The sequence below is a fragment of the Mangifera indica genome, chromosome 3 (assembly GCF_011075055.1).
Source record: "Mangifera indica cultivar Alphonso chromosome 3, CATAS_Mindica_2.1, whole genome shotgun sequence".
NCBI classification, from domain to species: Eukaryota; Viridiplantae; Streptophyta; class Magnoliopsida; order Sapindales; family Anacardiaceae; genus Mangifera; species Mangifera indica.
In genome coordinates this window covers 2402273-2422867 of record NC_058139.1, presented here as the reverse complement: position 1 = coordinate 2422867, position 20595 = coordinate 2402273, and the positions used below count along the sequence as shown (strand labels likewise).

Below are 20595 nucleotides of genomic sequence, written 5' to 3'. Positions count from 1 at the left end.
TTTCGGTAATCAATAACAAGTTTAGAACATAATTACGTATTTTTCCATGATTAAGTGAGACAATATCGCTAAACACGGGCAAACTTGACCATAATTGATAAATAACAGATCTTTCCAGGGGATTCTGAAGATATGGGCATGGGTATTTTCTGTTTTTTGGTAAGGATCATTAATCACCATATTTCGAAGAAGCCATTTTAACCTCTGTATCTCATGTTGTTCTTGATACATAGAAAAGGTTAGCAAGAGAAGCTCTTCAGAGTTCAGTCTTCATGCCACTCCGGTCAAATCAGTAACTGTTTTTATAGAAAACGATAATATTATGTCGTAAATTAGAGATGAAAATGTCAGAATCACATATTCTTCTTTCATGGCACTTCCAGGAATCTTCCTTTTGTATCGATTCTACCAACAAGACTCGAACTTTCTCGGTAACCAATCAAACCCCTTCACTACATTCCAAAACTATTCTCTCCAGGGGCAATTCAATTTGATTTGGAAGTAATCACACTCCACAAAACAAAACCGCGTTAGATTTCATAAAGATTTGAAAGCTCTTGATTGAAAACCTCCACTTCCCCCAAAATTAATAATCACCCAAAGCAAAATGATATACAAGAATTGGATGCTTGCATGTAATGGGACAGATGCGGAGGTTCCAAGATGGGCAAGGACCCATTTGGGTCAAATGGATCATGTGTGTGGTTATGGATAAAGAAGAAGAAGAAGAAGAAGGTTGCCACTTGTTTCATCACTTTCCTCAGGGGTCCATGATTTGGCAGCTGATCATGAGGATGATCAATCAATCATGGGACCCAAGTGCGAATATTTGACCATACTACATCAAGCGTGCCAAATTTCAATTCATTCATCGTATTATTGCACCCGATCTTATCATTAATTATAATTACTTCTTTAAAATTTTATGACCAACTAGGCAATGACTTTCAATTTGTTTATAATTTTGCAACTGAGAAAGTTAGGCAAAAATCTTGGATTCGCACGTGATTTCAGCATGAGTTTTTTATCTTCAATTCGTGTGACAACATTGTGACATATGCTTGACTTCGAACAAATTCATGTGTATCGCTTGTGTCGTGTTGTTTGATTTTCAAGCCAAAAATGTTGAAACAGGAGTATCTTGAAGATAAGTAAAGAGAAAATAATTCTCCCTTGGAGATTGAGAAACAGTGGGCACCATGTGGGCTGCTAGGGAGTCCAATTGCTTGCGAGTAATTTGGAATGTGGTTCGGTTATTGTCGAATCAAGTTTGAACTTACAATTTCCGAGCTCAAGATGCGAGGTATATAAAATCTTAACCTTACTCTGTTCTGCACCTTAAATTCTTACATTCAACCCAACATTAAATATTGAATATAAAGATAGATATATAAATTATAAATTTTAATTATAATATTTTGAACTTGGCTCGGTTTATCTGTTTATTCAGTTATACGGCTCAACTGGGCTTACTGTAGTAGCCCTTCAGTGTGAATGCAATTGTTCATGAAAAGTTTTTGGGCTGCGGTTGGTGGGGTCGCCACTACCCATAGAGAACTAGGCCCACATCTTGTAAGCGGTCTTCGCTCAACAAATCCACAATTCACGTATCGGCGGTCTCCAACGTTGACAATTAGTGAAGAGATTATCCTCGAAAAATTATCATTAAAATCCTTAAAAAAAATGATTTTTCAAATCGAAAATAGAGAGAAACGGAAAAATTATTAAATTTTAAACTAATAAAAAATTAAATTTTTAATTATTTTTAATATTTTTATTTAATGGTAATTTTAAATTTATATTAATATAATAAAATAAAAATATTTAAATTTTTTAAATTAATAAATAAAAAGATAAAATAATAAATCCTTTGGCCATTTCTAAATTTACCAAAAATAAGTTCGCATGAGATAGGTATTCATAAATAGGGCTGAACTCAAACTAAACTCATTCAAATTTAAACTCAATTTGAATAAATTTGAAACGAGTTAGTCATATAAGAGCTTAAACTCAAATTCGAGTTCGAGCTCGAGCTACTCATAAAATTTTTTAATTAAAAATTTTAATACAAAACGATATCATTTTGATCAATATATATTAAAACGATATTGTTTTAATAACAAAAAACAAATCAAATCAAATTCAAACAGAATTTAAGCTTGACTTTCATAAACTCGACGAATTTGAACTCAACTATATGTAAATCAAACCAAACTTAAACTTAAATTCGATTCGAATTTAATCCTATTCACAAAGTAGTAAAAAAAAAAAGATTAAATATGTTAATTTATTAAACATAAAACTACTTCTTTAAAAATAAAATCGATTAATATGTTATATAAATATATTTAAAATAATTTAAAAGTAAAGATAATTCTCACAACACTCTCTTTCAGTTAAAAGATAATCACCCTAAAAATATTTCTTTTTAAATTTCAAATTTATTTTTTTAATTCTCCTACCTTTTATTTTAATTTCTGTGTTTTTAATTCCCTTCCTTTATTTGTAATTATCATTATTATTAATTATATTTATAATAATATATATATAAATTTTTCCACGGAGAGATTAAACTGTTCATATTATTATTTTTAATAACTAAGAACCCACCGACTAATTGTGTTTTGAAAAGACAAAACTTTCCACCAAACTGATTGTGTTTTGTTTGATTCCTCAGTCGATAAGAGTGAAAGTTGGGTTGAAAATCTGAAACTTTGTTTTATGTTATCCCAAAGATGAAACAAGACAACAAATAAACACATCTTTCAAATACATTCACCTTCAAATGATCACACAGATAACAACATTTCATCACATTTCTCCATCCATACTTACATTAACATACACATGATTGCAGACACAAACCACATCAACCAGCTAAAGCTACACCCAACTTTTTCATTTTCTTGGCATCCAAACAAAGCAGTCCACCAAAACAAAAAAGCTCCGAACAATGACACAGAGAGGAACCCCCCAGTTGGGTTCCCCGCCAGCTTGCTGCATTGCTTGTGGACCTCATGGGCACTTGGTTTTATTTCCATGAGTGGTCATATCTGTGTAGCAAGTCCCGCACAACTCCCTGTTTCCGGAGGTACCAGGCGGCACACATTTGCATCTCAAACAGCAGGTCCCACAGGCCCTGTTGCACAAGTTTGGCCGAGAATGAACGCTGCACCTCTGTTTGCATAATCCTCCACAGTCTGAAACTCAAAACTAAAATCAATTAGAAGAAGCAAATGTGGTCTCTCATCAGTGATGTGTTTGTCAATGCATGACAACAGAACTAGCTCTGTGCGCTTTTGCTTTCAATACAGAGGAAAAACGCACAAATTTGAGAAACAAAAAGTGGAAACCCACCTATGTCTTGCATCAGCCTTCTGTTTGCACCTCTCACAACAAGCTGATCAGCAACAAAATCAAACTCAGGTCAGATTTCACTAGCGTTATCCATGAAAAAATATGAAATTAATCAAATAAAACCTCCTATACAGAAACAAAAAGAAGTGAAAGATTACCTGCTCAACGTGAGTTACATCTTCATTTTCTTCAATCCTGAGATCTGATGAAACCTGCATGCATGCAAATTAGCCAAGCGGTTAGATTAGAGTCTCAGCAAAACCCATATATCCAGGACATTGACCAAGAAAACTACTCTATATCTATACCTCTGCAACTCCAAGGCTGAATAGCAAAACTCCCAGACAGAGAAGCACACGTGCTACCTTCATCATGCTTGTTTTTGCTTATGTTTCTAAGTTCATGGCATTGCATGCCTATTTATAGCGGGGGATTTTTTGTGATTTGACTCAACTGCTCACATGTTCAAAATTTATTTACAAGAAAATACCAACGTGGTGTCACCTCAGCTTTGAGTCTGCCCAATGGCTAAAAGAAAGCTTGTTATATTTGACTAATACATGCCATCTAGTAAGGTAAAAAGTTAAAGGGCAATTATCTTCTTTTAAATATCTCATTGTTCATCGAATTCGAACCTCTTGGTGATATCAACCTAGGACCAGACTCGACAAGTGATTGAATAATGATAAACACAAGCTGCTTTAATTTAGTGCAGCCAGCTGGATGGAAATAATTGTAAGCACTGCAGGTAAGCAGGTGCCAGAGTGGGTCATTGCTGACCGGGGAGAGTTACCAATAACTTCCTTTAAAAGCAAGTTTCAGATAACAATGCAGTAGTAGTTGTGCATAGGCTGGTCAAGAAGGAGACATATGGCGTCCAAGTCATAAAGACGACAAAGCTAAAGGTGAGAATGAGTGAGCTGGCCTCCTACATTTGTTGTGAAAACCCACTTGCTGGCTGAACAACCGTACCATGGCAGCTTTATTATAATGGAGACAATCTGGAGGCATTATGATCAGACCCAGACATCCAGCTGGATTCGAGATGGAGTCCAGAGTTTCAAGGTAGCGAATCTCAATCAGATTCATGCTGCCGCCTCTGGGCTCTGGCTGGCTTCCATCGTAAAGAATCAGGGCTCATCTTGGGCGCTAAGCCAGAGTACAGATGAATTTGAAAGGAGAAGTCCTAGTTGAACCCATTTTGTTTAAAAATTGAATATGCTACATGAAATCGAAACGCACGTGTTTTATCAAAGGATTTGCCATATTTTAGAAAGAAGAATGACTGATTCCCACCCCAATTTTGATTAAACAACAATTTTTTGTTTTTAAGTTAATTTCGTCACTTCATTCTTTTAGCTTCAACTTAGAAATGTGAAAGCCGGTTTATAATCTTGTTTTAACTTCTAACTTTATCTTGATTGCTACAAAAACTACTCGCTTTTGATCTTGATTTTGATTTCAAACTTTTTATGGCTCTCGAACTGTGGAGTGAAGAAGGTAAACTATCACTAATACTAGCTAAGATATTGTCTTTATTGTTCTGCTTGCCTCTCCCCTTACCATTGATGCCTTTCTTTGCTTACTCGGATGATCTTACCTTTGCATCCATTACCCTTTTTGCTAAGACTTATGTCTCCATCTACCCTTGTTAGGTCACGTAGATTTAGAGAGATCAAAGGAGCAGGTATGATTACTCAATTTAATCTTGTTTAGGAGGTTGGTGTATATTATAATCGTTTTTTATTTCATCAGAAAATGTTACCGTTAAATTTTCGTCCTATTATTTCAAGTAACATTTTTCTTCAATAATAAAAGATGACAAGTTAACAATGGAACATTTTAAACTTAGAAGAGATATTTGTTTAAAGGCTTATAAATATTATTTCAGTAATATATTTTTTATTATTTATATTATTTCATTTAATTTATAAATAATAAAAAAATTTAATAATTTTTTATTACTAATATTAATGTAACAGATATTATAAAAGATAATAACGTAATTTTGATTTTATTATAACTATATCTTTATTTATTAATTTTTTAAAGATAAAAATAAGCTCATTTTAAATTAATATAATAAATAACATAAAATATATTTTAAAATAATTAAACGTAAAAATATTTAAATAAAATAATATATTAGAATTCTTTTTATTACATTTATTTAAACATAATAATTATATTTAATGATCTTTAAAATTATATTTTTATTTTAATAATAAAATATTTTTCAAATTAAACATCCTTAAAAAGTGAAATTGTATGTTTCATTAAAGATTTCGTGAAAAATAGTTTAACCCATTTAAAAACAAAAAAGATGGGAAACTAGTGGAGAAAGAATCTGCGAATCATTCCTTGACATACTGACATGCATCAAAGCCTCTTGAGCTTTCTTCCTTCATATGGAGAGAAAAAGATTGATTCCAAAGTTTGATTTCATTTGGAATATGGAGCCCGAAATTTGAATAAAGGGTTTTCTTTTTCAACTCATTGTCGTAAGGGGTTGTGTGATTTTTTAAGGAGTTACTGACATCTTAAAAATATTTTTAAAATGTATATTATAGGTGTTAAAGGTTTAGTTTTGAGCGTTATGAAATTGAAAAAACAATATGTAAAGCAAGAAAAAAAAAGAACAAAACCTAAAAGAACGAAAGATACTAAAAGAAACGATAAAAATAGAACAAAACCTAAAAGAAAGAAGAAAACAAAACATTTGAATTTAGACATAAATTCAAATGTTAGGGTATTAATAGTTCATGTACAAGTTCAATATTAGATTCATATATTTAAGATTTTAAAAATCATCCTTATAAATACTCTAATAGTTTTATATTTGAAAAATAAATAAAATTTGAAAGTTTTCTTAAAATAATAGTTCTCTCTCACAAAGCTTTTCGTTTCTAAAATTCCTTTCCTCTCAAACGGAAAGAGGACCAGTAACTCCAGTTCGTTGATATGTAGGCTACTGGAAGCCTCTCATGCCAATGACATAAAACTGGAAGTGGGTGATCTTCAGTGTGAATTTCTAATAAGCCACAGAAAGTGGTGTATTCATGCAACTGTAAAACTATCATGCCTTTCTGCTAGTGCAAAACTTCTTCAAATTTCACTGGGACATATGTTGAGAAATTCAGGCCCTCGTAGACCAGTCCGAAATGCTTGAAGACTTGTAATCTGCCAATAAGTTGCTTTTCCCGTCCTTTTATCAGCTTCAGGGTACCTAAGTAGCAGTCATATGCATCAAATCAGTCCTGAAAAATCCTGTGAAGCTATCACCGTAGTTAATTACCTTATTCAATCATACTTCTCCTAGATTCATAACGTGTTATTACATTGGATCTTTGGACTTGGAAGTTGTTTTCAAGTGTAAAATGGCTGAGCAGTTTCACTGTATACTGTTAGCTAGGAATCCCAACAAATTCCTCTAATGATAGAAAATTGTTGTAATTTGTATTGATTGTCATTGTGTTTAGAAAAAACAAGTTTCCAAGAAAAGATAACAAAAACTCTCAGTTAGGACTTTTTGGCCCTTTCCACGTAACAAGAGCCAAAATTTGGACAACAGATTTTGTGCATGGATTGTCGATTTAAAGATTTTCTTACAAGTCAAATACACAGCACGACAAGTGTTCATCATGGAGCCATTTGGCAGACCAAGTCCATAAATTCTAAACCATTCTGCTAAAATCGCTCTCATCCACAAGCCTTTAAGCTTTTTCCCTTCATCTCTTGTCTCCTTTATTAATCCATTTAAATTTGATCTCTGCAAGTCTGAGAAGGGAGGAAGGGAGGGAGCAGGTCTCAGCTTCCTCTCAGACTAAATAGTATTACTACTACAGCCATCAGCCATGGCCTCATTATACAAACATCTTCTTCTAATTCTCTTCATTTCAGTAGTTCCCATTTCTCAATCCGTCATACTCAATCCTGACTACTACAAAACATCATGCCCTGATTTTGATCGCATTGTGTTGGAACAAGTTCATGAAAAGCAATCAAAATTCGTAACCACAGCAGCCGCCACCCTCCGCCTCTTCTTCCACGACTGCATGACCGGAGGCTGCGACGCTTCGATTCTAATAGGCTCAACTTCTGACAACAAGGCGGAGAAGGATCATGAAGACAACCTTTCCCTCCCCGGGGACGCCTTTGACGTCGTCAGTAGAATCAAGACAGCTTTGGAGCTTGTCTGCCCCGGGGTCGTCTCCTGTGCGGATATTCTCACTGCCACCACACGTAACCTTATCGTGATGGTGGGTGGACCCCATTACCCTGTCCACCTCGGACGCAAAGACGGCCTCATTTCTCATGCCTCCCGTGTCGAGGGAAGTCTTCCCAATACGGAGATGAATGCAGATCGGATGATACAATATTTCGGCGACAGGGGCTTCAGTGTTCAAGAAATGGTGGCGTTGTTGGGCGCACACACTATTGGCTTCGCAAACTGCGGGAAATTCACTAAAAGGCTCTTTAATTACTCCGCTGAAACCCCAACCGATCCCGCACTAAAGCCTGCTTACGCAGAAGCACTGAAAAATCTGTGTTCGAATCCTGAAACCAACGTCACAATGGCTGCTTTCAATGATGTTAAGACTCCAGGGAAGTTTGATAACCAGTACTACAAGAATTTACCAAAGGGATTGGGGCTTTTGACGACGGATAACATACTCGTTCAAGACCCAAGAACGAGGCCAATTGTTGAATTGTATGCAGCAAATGAGACAGCATTCTTTAAGGATTTCGGAGATGCCATGGTGAAGATGAGTTATTTTCAGGTCAAGGGTGATGGAGAACCAGGAGGTGAGGTGAGGCGTCGATGCGATGCTTCCAACTCGGTGGATTAAGATACGTTGCAGAAGAGAAACAGATGGTTCTTAATTTCTCAATATGTTATTGATTTGTTGAGTTCTTTAATTTAACTCGTAAGTGATATGAGAAGGGGCATCACTTGTGTCTGATTATGCATATTTATATATATAAACACCCTATTTTTTACTCTTATTTGTATCCACCAATGATTCACAAAAAGCTTTTCATTCCTGTTAAAATAACCAATCGGCTCTCACTATGACCAAATTCTCATGATCTGTTCCTCCCAGTCCACCACCTTCATTTTCTCTCTTGCAGATACTTAAATCTCACATTTAATAAATATAATATAAATAAATAATATATAAATAGGTAAATTAAATTTTAACATAAACTAATTAATTTTATGTAATATAAATTTTAATCTTTATACTTATAAATCTGATATATTTCTGACATAGTATATAAGTATATAGATTAGAGTTTAAAACAAATCAATTAATTTTATATAATATGAGTTTTAATTTTCATACTTATAAGCTCAATATATTTTCAATATGATATCAAAACACAAACCGAATGACAAGTCTAACAGCCTAAAATGTTCATAGATACAAGTGACAACGTACCCAATCGAAAATTAACTCAATCAAACAACAAGTTTAACAACCTAAGTGATCACACTTGAGCAAGAATATTAGAGACTAAAATCTTTAATATATATAATATAAATGAATGGTATATAAATGTGTAGATTAAACTTTAACATAAGTCAATTAATTTTATGTAATATGAATTTTAATCTCCACACTTATAAGTCCAATATATTTTTCACACTCACCAACTTCCATCTTCAATTTCTTCATTAGCAAGATTAAATGACTCAAAACAAGAGTGACAAAGTAAAACATAATTAGTTAAAAGGTTAACTAGACACTTCAATTGGTCGGGCCAAATAGAGGCTCAGCCTGAAGCATAAAAAAAAACTCAGGCACGATAAAGCCCAGCCTGACAATGTAGAGTGTCAGGCCAGACCCATGTGCCTATAGGGTTGGGCCTTGTGCATTTATATTATACTAATGAGCTACCCAATCCAGTACTATTCATTAAAAATAAAAAAAAGTGTTTTTCCTTGCTTCTGCCGCCTTAAGGCAGAAGAGAAGCCGATTCTGCTTCTCCCAACATCTGCTTAATTTTTTTTTAATTAATTTATTTTTTCTCTATAAAAACCTATTTAATTTTTCATTTTCATTTTCAATTACAATTATAAATTTCTCAAACTTTCAATCTCTCAATATCTCAAACTCTCAATCTCAATTATTTTGTTATATTTTTAATCTCATTTTATTTTAATTTTATTATTACAAAATATTACAAATAGATCTAATATTAAATAAATTCAATAACGGCAACTGCTTCCCTTTTGAGAATCCTATTATATATCATAATTTTGTTATTTATGATCAAATAGAGGCCCGATTAAGGCCCGTTATTATATGGGCCGAGTCTTTATATTTTAATGAGTCGACCCGACCTGAAGGTCTATTACTGTTTAGGTCTCGGGCCCAGCCTGACCCATTAGCCCAATGGGCCGTGCCGAAGCCAACGCAGCCCGGCCTATTGACATCTCTAATTAACTATAATTTTGAACAAAAGATAATAAACAATTAAACCATTCATCATAAAAAAAAACATTTTAATTTATCAATACACACCATTAATGAGTTGATCAACCTTGATACGACTTCCTGTTAAAGACAAAACGCAATGAGAAAGTTTCAATACATTTATTTGACTGGATCGTCTTTTCCTTTCCTTTTTATCTACATTGCCCTTTAATAAAGTTTAAAGTTGGGCTTATCTGGATAGGAATCTGTCTAGAGAACATTATAGAAAAAGATCATCATATACTAACATCCGATCCTAATTTTATAAGAATGACACAAGTTATTTATCAGCAATTGTAAAGCAGAGCCACAGCAAAATAAACTCTCTCTCCAATTAAGCTAACTCATTCTCAACCATGGACTGAAATTCAGAATTAGGACCCTGAAAAAAGAGCGTTGATTTTCAGGCTTTCTTGAGCCAATTTGACCTTACCTAAGTTGTGTGCCACCCCAATACAACTAGGACTACGGGTGCCCTATTCTTGAAGTTACAATCTTCTCTTCTTCAAACTCTCCTTATGGGCATTTTGGTGACTCCCCAATGCTTGTGCATTCATAAATTCCTTGAGGCAAAATATAATTCATACTTCTTGGTGCCCTCCAGTTGATATATAGAACTTTTTTCTTTAACTTTACTCTGAATCTGTTATAAAATTTTGCATGCAGACGTAACATTTCCATTCCCCTCTACAGATAGCTTATGACCTTTCTTACCTTGGCGCAAAGGTTTACCTCAGAGCCAAATAGTTTTAGTCGGTTCTCCTCCATGTGAATTTCATGATGAAGACATCAATCAAGGACCTTCAGAAAAAGACACTAGAGGCAAGGCAGTCAAGTTCTATGGTTGCTCCTATTCTCTCAATGAGAAGTCTAAGATACCTCCTAAATGTTTGATTTATTTTCCACTTATATAACACTGAATTGGTTGGATGATGAAAATTACCACAAACCAGAAGATATTTACAGGTATGAACAGAAGAAGGGCATCAACAGAATCATCAAAAGGAAAAGAGGAAAAAGAGATGATCGGACCAATAAACCATCAGGCACCATCAACATCACAGGAATATATTTTAACATATTGTGACAATATGCATCAAATTTACTAAATCAAACAGAAATATTTATCTCCTAAAATCTAGGCCTAAGAGCAACTTGCTACAAGTTAAATGCAATTACAATAACATTGGAACATCTCAGGTGCATGTATGATAAATAAAGATGATGACAGTGATAAAACCTAAGGTAACCCCAATGTCAAAAGGAGATGGATCTGCTAGGTAAGACAGCAATATCTTTCAAAACCAATTCCCCACTACATTCTTTACTATAATATTACTTCAGAATCATGACTAATGAGCTCCTAATTAAACGTTCTCATTACAGTTCCTCCAACCTAATACAAATGAAAGTAGCTGCTATTGTTTTAACGAAGTAAATGAATAATATTATAAGATATTATGATGTCAGCATCTACTAGTAAAGGGTGCAGAAAAGATCTGAGTATATTGTTTTCAACCACGCAACGCAAAATACTTCATACCCACAAGCATTTATTTACAGCTATGTTCTGCAGTAGCTACAATTATTGTATGACTACAGAAAATTTTTATCTGATTGAGAACACTATTACTATAAAGCTTTGATGGCATCTAGAAACTATTGATTTTGGTGTCATCCTATTATTGGCTAACACAACAATACACTCATCTCTGACTAACCCCTCTTTCTTTCATCCTTCTTTATGAGGTACTTCAATTATTGCTTCAGGGGAAAAATGACAGGCATCAAGTTCAAGAGTTGCACACTCACTTAAATATTGAAATTGCATGCAAAATCTAGAAAGGTCTACAATAAGGAGCTAGAATTGTGTGCTGTTTATCATATATATAAAGTCACTTAAATTGATGCCATATCTTCAAAAATGAACAATGAGTAACTTCTCATTGGATCCTCATAGAGTCATCTGTAAAGTCGTTTGCACACAATTGGAAGAAAAGGGGATAACCAAGACTGTTAGATTGAGATCCAATAATTGAGGTTGTTAGTTATGTCATGTCAAGGTTCTTACAGTAATTCCATAGAGGACATGGATTATCTTGGGATTCCTTTCTTTTCTGGTTAACTCCTTTCTTGATGCAATTACGACAGATCTTCCCATGCGTGTAAAGAAGACAATTCAGATCAAATTTAAGTTCGTTTGGAATCCGTTGATTGAGATGAAGATAAGTCTTATTCCTGTCTGCCATAGCTGGGACCCAACCCATTGCCTTTGCAATCTCAAATACCTGATCAGCCAGAGAAATGTGAGTACCATGATGAGGTAAAATTAGTGTGCAAATTTTAGTACTCACATGTGTGTCGACCGGAAAATCATCTTGCTCAAGATGGAACATTAATACACAGGCCACCTGTCATGCATTTACAATTATCAAGTGTCTAAGCAAAGGTTATAATTTCATATGGGTGATAATATTATACAAGTGCAAATTAATATATACAGACAGTATAATGACACAAAACTGAAATAAGTTGAACAACTCATAGGATCTCAATATAATAAATGAAACCTTTGTCTTTGACCAATTTTAGTTCTGAAGCAGTCCTCTAATTAGCAAAACATGGTCTTTATAGTCAACCCAAATGACTATTTATTTGGCTCTAATGATCAATTGACCCTCAAAAGTGAAAAACATATTGTTGAAATAGTTACATAACAAGCCAACATTCCAATTGAAATGAATAACTACAAAAGGGAAACTCTTTTCAATAACAATCAGTAGATTATGCCTACTTCTATACATTGATCACCCACAGCCTTGCATAGAGATATATGGTGGAGCACCAAAACAAGGAAGATGTTACTATCTTACTGACACTGTTTCCGTATAATCAAGCATGTTTGCCCAAAGTTGGATCACTTTGGAATCAAGGTCATTCTGTGTAAGACCAGCTCCAGGGAGAGGAAGAAAAAACACGAACAACTGACTTCTTGTAACATGCAGCAATTTTTAGTAATCATGAATTTTTCCATTTACATGTAGCAAAATTTAAATTTGATTAGCATTCCAAACAAAAGAAAATTTGAGGTTTGAGTAAACTATAAATAAATTTTTCTGCCCACCAAGCCCACACAGTTTGATATCATGCCAAAATACTGCAAAACTAGGACATCATACGAATCAGTGATCAATATCAACGGATACAATTGCAAGGAACACCTCCAAAACTTTAAACGACATAAATCTAGAAGACAGAGGACTAGTAACATTAACCCTCTTCTACAGTTCAGCCATCTCAATATCTGATTAACTAAATACAAACTACTACACACAACATAAGTATATCTACATAGTTTACAATTTTCAGACTGTTAAATTGCTCTTAAAATATTAAAAGAAATGGGGAATTAGTAATCCAAGAAAAACGTTTATTAAAGCAAGTGCCATTAAAGAGCTTAAAAGGAACAAAAATTTACTGCTTTAATTTTCATCTGGGAAGTGCTTATGTTGCTTACAAAACACAAGCAAAATAAAAACCATCAATAAGGAAAAGATGTACAATGTTTCTTCTGGTTTTTTTTTTTTTTTTAAATTACCGTTTTGGGACCAACGCCTTTGAAACGAGAGAGCTCAGCCTTAATTTCATCAACTGATAAATCTCTCAAGTATTCCAAGCATAATTTGCCTTTACTCTGATGCAAGCAACTCAAAATATTCTTAATACAAGATGCCTTTGTAGGGGCTAAACCTCCACATCTTATAGCGTTCTCTATATATTTATGTTCAGCAGCTAGAACCTTTAAAAAAGAAATATAAAGTAAATTCACAAAAACAAAAAATGCAACCCATCGACTACCAATACAGTCAAAAAAGAATGGGAAAAAAAAAAGGAAGAAAACTCACATCTTCCCAAGTGGGGAATTCGGACTTGAGAGAAGCAAAAGCTTTGAGAGAATTAACTTCAGTAGTGTTTTGGGATAATAGAGTTTTGACCAAACCATCTAGGACACTCTCATCCTCTCCATCATCATCCAACGGCTCTGATTTGACACTATCACTGAAAAGATCGGGCTCGGCATTGGGGTTACGATTGAGTCTCTGGTTGCGATACTTAACGAACTCTTGAGGGAAACCATGGAGAGCCAAGAGGTCGTCTCTAATGGCTCGGCATTCTTCTGGGGTGGGTCGGGTGTGGGTCGGGAATGGTTCTTGCTTCGGCTGGGCTTCACCTTCCACCGAGGAGGATTGTTGGCGCTTTCTTTTGAGGGTTTTCTGCATGCTATTATTTAAGCTTCGATTCTGGATCGTCGATGGTGAGATGAAAAATCTGTGTGGCGATAATAAAAGGATGCGAGGAAAAAAGGTGTTCCGTTTCTGTTAAAATAGTTAAGAACTAATTAGATTGATTCTTCCGCTTAAACCTATAATTAAGAAATATAAAGGATAAATGAATAAATTATTATCTTAATTATCCAAAAAAAAAAAAAGAATTACACTTACTGGCGGCTACAACCTATTTCCAACAAAAAGGATTAACAATTAGTTGAGTCTCTAACTCGGAACCGACCTTGACTCATCCTACCCGATTTCAACGCACCTCCTCTTTCTCCCTCACCTTCAACATCTGCAAAATCTTCTTGGCTTTCTCTCTTGCACTCTGGCTTCCTCTTTCTTCAACCTCTCTCAACACCTCTACTGCTCTAGCTTCTTTAGCCAACCCTTTAAATCTCATGCTTCCATGAGCCAATGCAAACAGCGCCGCCACGCACTTCTCCCGAGTCCCCTCCGAGTGCAACTCACTCTCTCTCAGCATACTCACCAAAATCGACACACCACTCGCGTCCAATATCGCCGACCTACCCTCAATACATGCAGCCAAGTTGCATAATATCAACAAGATTCGACTCACCGAGTCATTTGACCTCAACATAGTCACCAATGGTGGCACTGCGTTGAGCTTGACCAGTTTGACCCGGTTGCTTTGAATCAAAGTTAAATGATACAACGCCAGTGCCGAGTCGTCCCGAGTCCGCTCACTCCGAGCGCGAAGCGTGTGCATTAACGGCTGCAACGCGCCTAACGCACCAATAGCTACCTTGTTCCCATCGTCCAAAGCTAAACTAAACAACGCACCTGCCGCGTGCTCCTGCGATTCATCAGATCCTGATTTTAACACATCAATCAACAAGGGAACAATTCCTGACCGTACGATGAGAACTTTATTTGGCTTCTCGAGAGAAAGATTCACGAGGGAAGCAACAGCGTTTGTTTGAACAACCGAATACCTCGAAGCGATCAACGGCTTCAGCACCGAGAGCAAACCTGGCGAGCACAAACTAACTCTGGTATCTTCCTTAGCTCTTGTCAGCTTCCGTAACGTGATCACGCCTTCCTCTTGCGCAACGATGTCGTTGCTTCTCATCTTCCGCAGGAGTTCTTCTTCTTCGGGCGATGATGTTGTCGGGTTTTGTTGCGCCAGCGCTTCGGCATCTATGATTTCGGCTGAGGAAGACGATGACGTGGAGTAAGAGTAGCAAGCTGGCCGTGTCGCGAGAGGTAACGGAGTGAGTGGACTCGACGGGGCTACCACCACCGATTCTTCCGATGAGCTCGAGTAAAAATGGTTGACTCGGTGATTCAACTCGGTCGCCGCGTGAGATAATATCACAGGCGGATTCTCCGTGACGCCTTTCAACAACTCCCTCTCCGAAAATCTTATTACCGGAGCCAATTTCGATGACGATGACTCCGGTCTATCCGACGACTTCATTTTCGAGTGGACAATGTTCTGTATGGAATTATAGTCAGGTACGGGAGGGTGTTGGGTGCCGGTACTATCGCACCAATTGAGAATGGTTGTTTTCATAGCTAAATTGGGAATGACAGCAGTGAAGTCCGGCGTAGAACCGTCTTCAAAATGGGGTGTGAACCCAAGATCCCGGCAGACCTGGACAGAAACACTCTCGAACGTTTGACCCGAAGAAACTACAACCGGGTCAAACATTAACAACCCGGAAATAGGACAGAGGAACTCTTTAGGAGGTGTTTTGGGAGCTGAATTAGAACGATGATAGAAGGAGATTTTCCATCTATGGTGCCTGCCATTACCATTACTACCCATGGTGTTTGAAAGCAAAAGCGAATTGGGAAATAAATAAATAAATAAAATAAAGAGTAAAACTTGTTAGACTTTATAGTGAATGACGGAGAGAGTCGTAGGAGACTTGGTCCGCCACTGCCATCTGGGGTGGTGATGAGATTGTAAGAGATTTGACTTGTAAAAATGTTAAGGTGAGGTTCGTGAAGCTCTTGGAAGTTTAACCTGGTAGTGTAGAGATATTTACATGAAATGCCATTTATACTTATGTTTATAGGATTCTCTTAGATTGACCCACTTACGGTCTTTCTAAAATTGCTTTCAGTGGTCACTTTCCATGCAACATAATTTCAACTGATTAAAATTATTAAAGTTGTTAAAGGATAATCTGCCTCAAAATGTTATTAATGGAAGAAAGATGGCAATGAGTAAAGCGATGAATCGTGAGGTTTATTAAGTCATTTTATCTATACGTTTGAATTGCTATTTTCCACAGGACGATGAGCCGTCAGTCCATTTCAGCTACAATATCTCACAAGTCAAACAAAAGAGTTTACGAGAAATAACTTAAGTTCGGTCTAACCAAAGACTTAATAAGAAACCGAGAATGACAGGGCTGTTGAGAAATGCTGTGCACTGTAATGTATCACAATTTAGAAACCCATTTCAGAGCCCGTCCAAATTCATGTAAGTTTTTCTACTCTTCTTCTGACCCTCAGATTGCGGCTTGCCCAACTAAATTCGGAGACCCAAGATACCACAGACCGGACGTTGGTTCGGTGAACGGGTCAATCTCGTTCAATTTTGATAATCATTCAAATAAATATTAAAATTATGATTCGAACAGTTTAACCATGATTCAAATGCTGCATCCAGTTTTAAGGCAAACCTGAATCCTGGTTCCGGTCAGGACCGGTCTAATGGAGCCAAACCGAATCCAAACTTTAAATGAACATCGATAAGTGGGTATATTTTGTCTGACGTTTTAAACATTAGACCTTGACTTTAAGCTACGGTCTGCGCATGAGGATTCTTTAGAGCTTGATTCCAACGTGAATTTATTTACTCGTTAATTCAAAACTTGCAATTTCCTTACGAAAAACATGTCATTCAACTCAACTTCAAACTACACTCAGTACGAATGCAAAGACTTTAGAAATTAATTTATTTCAATTCATGATATATCCCAGATTACTGCATCATTTCTAGATCTAATAAAAGTATCACAGTACGAATTTGATGGGAATGTATACATATATTTATGTGCAATTTATGAAGGGATATTGATCTTTTTCCCTAAAATACCTTTATTTATATATTTATATTATATTTTTTAATTTAAATATTTTTATCACTTTATATATTAAAATACTTAAATTGTATTTGTTTTTAACTTTATAAAATTTTATATTTATAATTTTATATAAAATATAATTTATTATTATTTAATATTATGATTTCATATTATTATATTGTTTAATATTATTATAATATAGTTAGAGTATTTATAATTAAACTGAGAATGAATTGATGAAGATCTAGATCTAGATAAAAACACAAAGAATGGATTGCCATTGGCATTAACGACAAGCTTTGGTGTTCCCGTCAACCTATTCTTCGTGTGTTTTTTATCCAAAACAAATGAAGAACAAGTTTTTTATGCAAGTTTGAATCTTCATTAACTCATTCCCAATTTTAACCATTAATACTTTAACTATATTATAATAATATTAAACAATATAATAACATGAAATCATAACATTAAACAATAATAAATTATATTTTATATAAAATCATAAACATAAATCTTTATAAAATTGAAAACAAGAACAATTTAGATATTTTAACGCATAAAATAGTAAAAATGTTAAAGTATAAAAAAATATGGTATAAAAATATAAGTGGTCCCATTATAGGGCAAAAATTTAATATCCCATTTATAAATGACCACCGATCTTAGGAAGATCTAGCTAAGTTTATGAATAAGAATGAAACAATAAAGACTTAGAGGCGTAAATACAAGAAACCCTAGTTTGTTGAGCAAATGTAATTGATGAAGTTTTCCATATGGTTAGAAGAATGGAAGGTCTTGCAGAGTTTAGGGATGTTCATGTCTTGAAGATTAACAGAAAAAATATTTACTGCATATTGCTATAAATGTACATGAGGGATGAGGCACTGAATCCTTCAAACTGCAAATTAATATCACTTCTGTTCCAACAGCATCCAAACAGAAATCTCGCAGAAAGGATAGAAATATTGAATGAGAAAGAGAGATCGGAAAGATTTATAAACATCCATTCACACAAATTATAATAATTAATATATAAGAACATATGCAAACAAACTTTGAAGTTTTACGATCAATCAAGTGATTATCATCACCATGAAAATGAAGAAACACCATGTAGCCAAAACTTGTGAAGTAGCTGTTGTATGATTTGCCTGATCTAGCGAATAATCGGACCGAGACGCTTGATTCCCCGCAGAGTTGTTGTTGGATCCTTTAAGGAAATTAAAAGACCCTTAACTCTTGAAAAGATTAAAGAGAAGTTAAAAAAGAAGTAGGGTTTTTATCACATGTAGTTGATATAAACCCTCTCTTTAATTAATTTTCCTCCTCCTTCTTCTTCTTCCTCTTGTTCGGTTGATTCTTGTTGTTGCTGTTTTGGTTTTGGGATGTGAAGAAGTAAAAGGGAGGTGGGGTTTGAAGTGGTGGTGAGGGGGTAATGATGATGGTGGAGATAAATCAGAGGGAACATGAAGGAGGAGGAAGGCATGATGATTGCTGCTGGCTGATGCCGTTGAAGAAAAATCCAAGTTATTTCTATAATAGAGAGAGAGAAAGAGAAATAGATGTATCAAATTCCTTTTTCATACAGAACAAGAGCTGGGGCATGAATGAAAATAATCCCATGCAACACCTCCTCTTGTAGCCTTCACTGTGCTATCCAATCACGTTTATTCTTTCATGGTAAATATTGCAAAAATCATCAGTTGAAATATGATTTGGGAGGCTTTAGGGTTTAGATGAATTTCCCTTGAGTATTTTACAATGTAAAAATGTAGTTTAATATACACTACAGCAACAAAAGGCTGTTTGTGACTGTATGTGAAATGAAGGTGAAATGAAAATGCTTAAACTTTATTGGGTTTAGTTAAAGATGGGAATTTGTCAGGGCACAGATTCATAACAAGTAGCAAAATGAAGAATGACAGAGGAATCATAATTCATACGACTCAGGAATCATATATATATATATATCGTCTTCCCTGCCAAAAGGATGTGCTGATTAAACAAGTCGGACTGAGGACAAAATTGTTTATTTCATGTTCCTGAAATGTAACAATCTTTACTGTCAACATAAATGATTACATATTCCCGATTAATTTGTTTTGTTCTTTGAGCATATTTTTACTTAGGCTTACTGTTTGAATAGCTTTAAACGATGAGTCGGGCAGAGGCTCTAGCCATATAGAATCTGCAGGTTTGCATTCCCCATATCTCTTTATTTATTTTGCTGAAACAATTCTGTGGCAGTTTCAGGCATAGGTTTTGGAAAAGCTTTAACTGGTTTATTTAAACATACAGCGCTGTAGGGTTAGCAGAAACAACCCATATAAACCGTCCCCGAGGAGTGATTTGAGTGGTTAAGAGGTGTCCGATTTGAATGAAGTAACCATTAAAAAAATAAGCCAAAGAACATCTTTGTTATTTGTTATTAGATGAAGACAAATGCTCTTTGTCCAAAGATGGAGATAACATTCTTTGTCTAGAGATGGTGCTGACAAATGGGAGAGAGAGATGTCAATCGGGAGTGTTGGAAAAAAAAGAAAAAAAAAAAAAGAAACTTTTATAGAGAAAAATATAACATTTCAAAGTTTAACGTTAGATAAAAATTGTTAGTTTTTTAAATATAAGGGAAAAATAAATAATATTTTATTATTTTTAATATATTACTAATAAAATAACGATTTTACTCTTAAAACTTAACTAATTCTCTCAATTTTAATAACCTATGAATAGATATTTAAAATTTTTAATAGTTAATGAACACTAATTTAAAAATACAAAAAACCTTGGGTGGGGATAAGTCCTTTGGCCAACAGAAAAAACCATGTAAACCTTTGATCAATAACGTTATGTTTACTCTGATCAAGGCCTCACATGAGCCAGCCTTTTTGTTCCACTTTCTCGATCCTTTATATATAAGAAAATGAAAAGAAAATAGTCGCAAACAAACAACGTATATATAAGATAAAAAAGGAAAACCGCAGAAATGAAACTCTGGAATAAATAAAGTAAAGAAATTTCCAGATATACAAATCTTTTTATGAAAGTTGAAACTTACTCGAAGAATCAAAAGTTCACAGTGTTTCACGCCTTGCTTATTATCTCTATGGATTCTTATTATTATATAATTCTCAAAACATTGGGGCCATCCATGTCGTTATTCTTCACAATTTTTCGAAGTTAGCAGTCTTCTATGACATGCAAGCGTCAATCTACAGTACTATGTTTCACTAAGATACAAATATGCATAATTCTGTCTACATTTTATATGAAACTGACATTATATACGGCAGATGCGTATCCTCCTGGAATTTGGAATAGGACCCATTCCAGGGCAGAACCAGGATGTTAAAAATTACCAAT

At 34.9% G+C, this 20595-nt stretch overlaps 4 protein-coding genes across 5 annotated transcripts; 1 reads left to right on the top strand and 3 right to left on the bottom strand.

Annotated features, from left to right (window-relative positions):
• Nucleotides 1-2693: 2693 nt before the first annotated feature.
• Nucleotides 2694-3798, bottom strand: LOC123212136 (snakin-2-like). Its single transcript, XM_044631194.1, has 4 exons — nucleotides 3666-3798; nucleotides 3516-3569; nucleotides 3358-3400; nucleotides 2694-3200 (listed from the first exon to the last, which is right to left on the bottom strand). The coding sequence occupies exons 1-4, from the start codon at nucleotides 3729-3731 to the stop codon at nucleotides 3016-3018; spliced, it is 348 nt and encodes a 115-aa protein (XP_044487129.1). The 5' UTR covers nucleotides 3732-3798; the 3' UTR covers nucleotides 2694-3015.
• A 3307-nt stretch (nucleotides 3799-7105) lies between these two features.
• Nucleotides 7106-8358, top strand: LOC123212289 (peroxidase 41-like). The gene has a single exon (XM_044631380.1). It carries the CDS (start codon nucleotides 7212-7214, stop codon nucleotides 8205-8207), a length of 996 nt encoding a protein of 331 aa, XP_044487315.1. The 5' UTR covers nucleotides 7106-7211; the 3' UTR covers nucleotides 8208-8358.
• Nucleotides 8359-11629: 3271 nt separating this feature from the next.
• On the bottom strand, nucleotides 11630-14119 carry LOC123211453 (putative DNA glycosylase At3g47830). The gene is made up of 4 exons (XM_044630199.1): nucleotides 13745-14119; nucleotides 13438-13638; nucleotides 12194-12250; nucleotides 11630-12127 (listed from the first exon to the last, which is right to left on the bottom strand). Exons 1-4 carry the CDS (start codon nucleotides 14117-14119, stop codon nucleotides 11888-11890), a joined length of 873 nt encoding a protein of 290 aa, XP_044486134.1. The 3' UTR covers nucleotides 11630-11887.
• LOC123211452 (U-box domain-containing protein 38-like) lies at nucleotides 14019-16111 on the bottom strand. Of its 2 annotated transcripts, none has more exons than XM_044630198.1 (2): nucleotides 14409-16111; nucleotides 14019-14215 (listed from the first exon to the last, which is right to left on the bottom strand). In XM_044630198.1, the coding sequence occupies exon 1, from the start codon at nucleotides 15960-15962 to the stop codon at nucleotides 14430-14432; it is 1533 nt and encodes a 510-aa protein (XP_044486133.1). In that variant the 5' UTR covers nucleotides 15963-16111; the 3' UTR covers nucleotides 14019-14215; nucleotides 14409-14429. The 2 variants fall into 2 exon arrangements, 1 of the variants encoding a protein (XP_044486133.1); XR_006501414.1 differs by having other exon boundaries at nucleotides 14342-16108.
• Between the last annotated feature and the right edge of the window lie 4484 nt (nucleotides 16112-20595).

Excerpts from the sequence above, each read along its gene's own strand:
- LOC123212289 (XM_044631380.1), top strand. The coding sequence starts at position 7,212 with ATGGCCTCATTATACAAACATCTTCTTCTAATTCTCTTCATTTCAGTA.
- LOC123211452 (XM_044630198.1), bottom strand. The coding sequence starts at position 15,962 with ATGGGTAGTAATGGTAATGGCAGGCACCATAGATGGAAAATCTCCTTC.
- LOC123212136 (XM_044631194.1), bottom strand. The coding sequence starts at position 3,731 with ATGATGAAGGTAGCACGTGTGCTTCTCTGTCTGGGAGTTTTGCTATTC. Across the intron at positions 3,570-3,665 it reads TCAGCCTTGGAGTTGCAGAG|GTTTCATCAGATCTCAGGAT; the intron begins GTATAGATATAG and ends GCATGCATGCAG. Across the intron at positions 3,201-3,357 it reads AAGGCTGATGCAAGACATAG|ACTGTGGAGGATTATGCAAA; the intron begins GTGGGTTTCCAC and ends TTTGAGTTTCAG.
- LOC123211453 (XM_044630199.1), bottom strand. The coding sequence starts at position 14,119 with ATGCAGAAAACCCTCAAAAGAAAGCGCCAACAATCCTCCTCGGTGGAA. Across the intron at positions 13,639-13,744 it reads AATTCCCCACTTGGGAAGAT|GTTCTAGCTGCTGAACATAA; the intron begins GTGAGTTTTCTT and ends TCTTTTTTAAAG. Across the intron at positions 12,128-12,193 it reads ATTTTCCGGTCGACACACAT|GTATTTGAGATTGCAAAGGC; the intron begins GTGAGTACTAAA and ends CTGGCTGATCAG.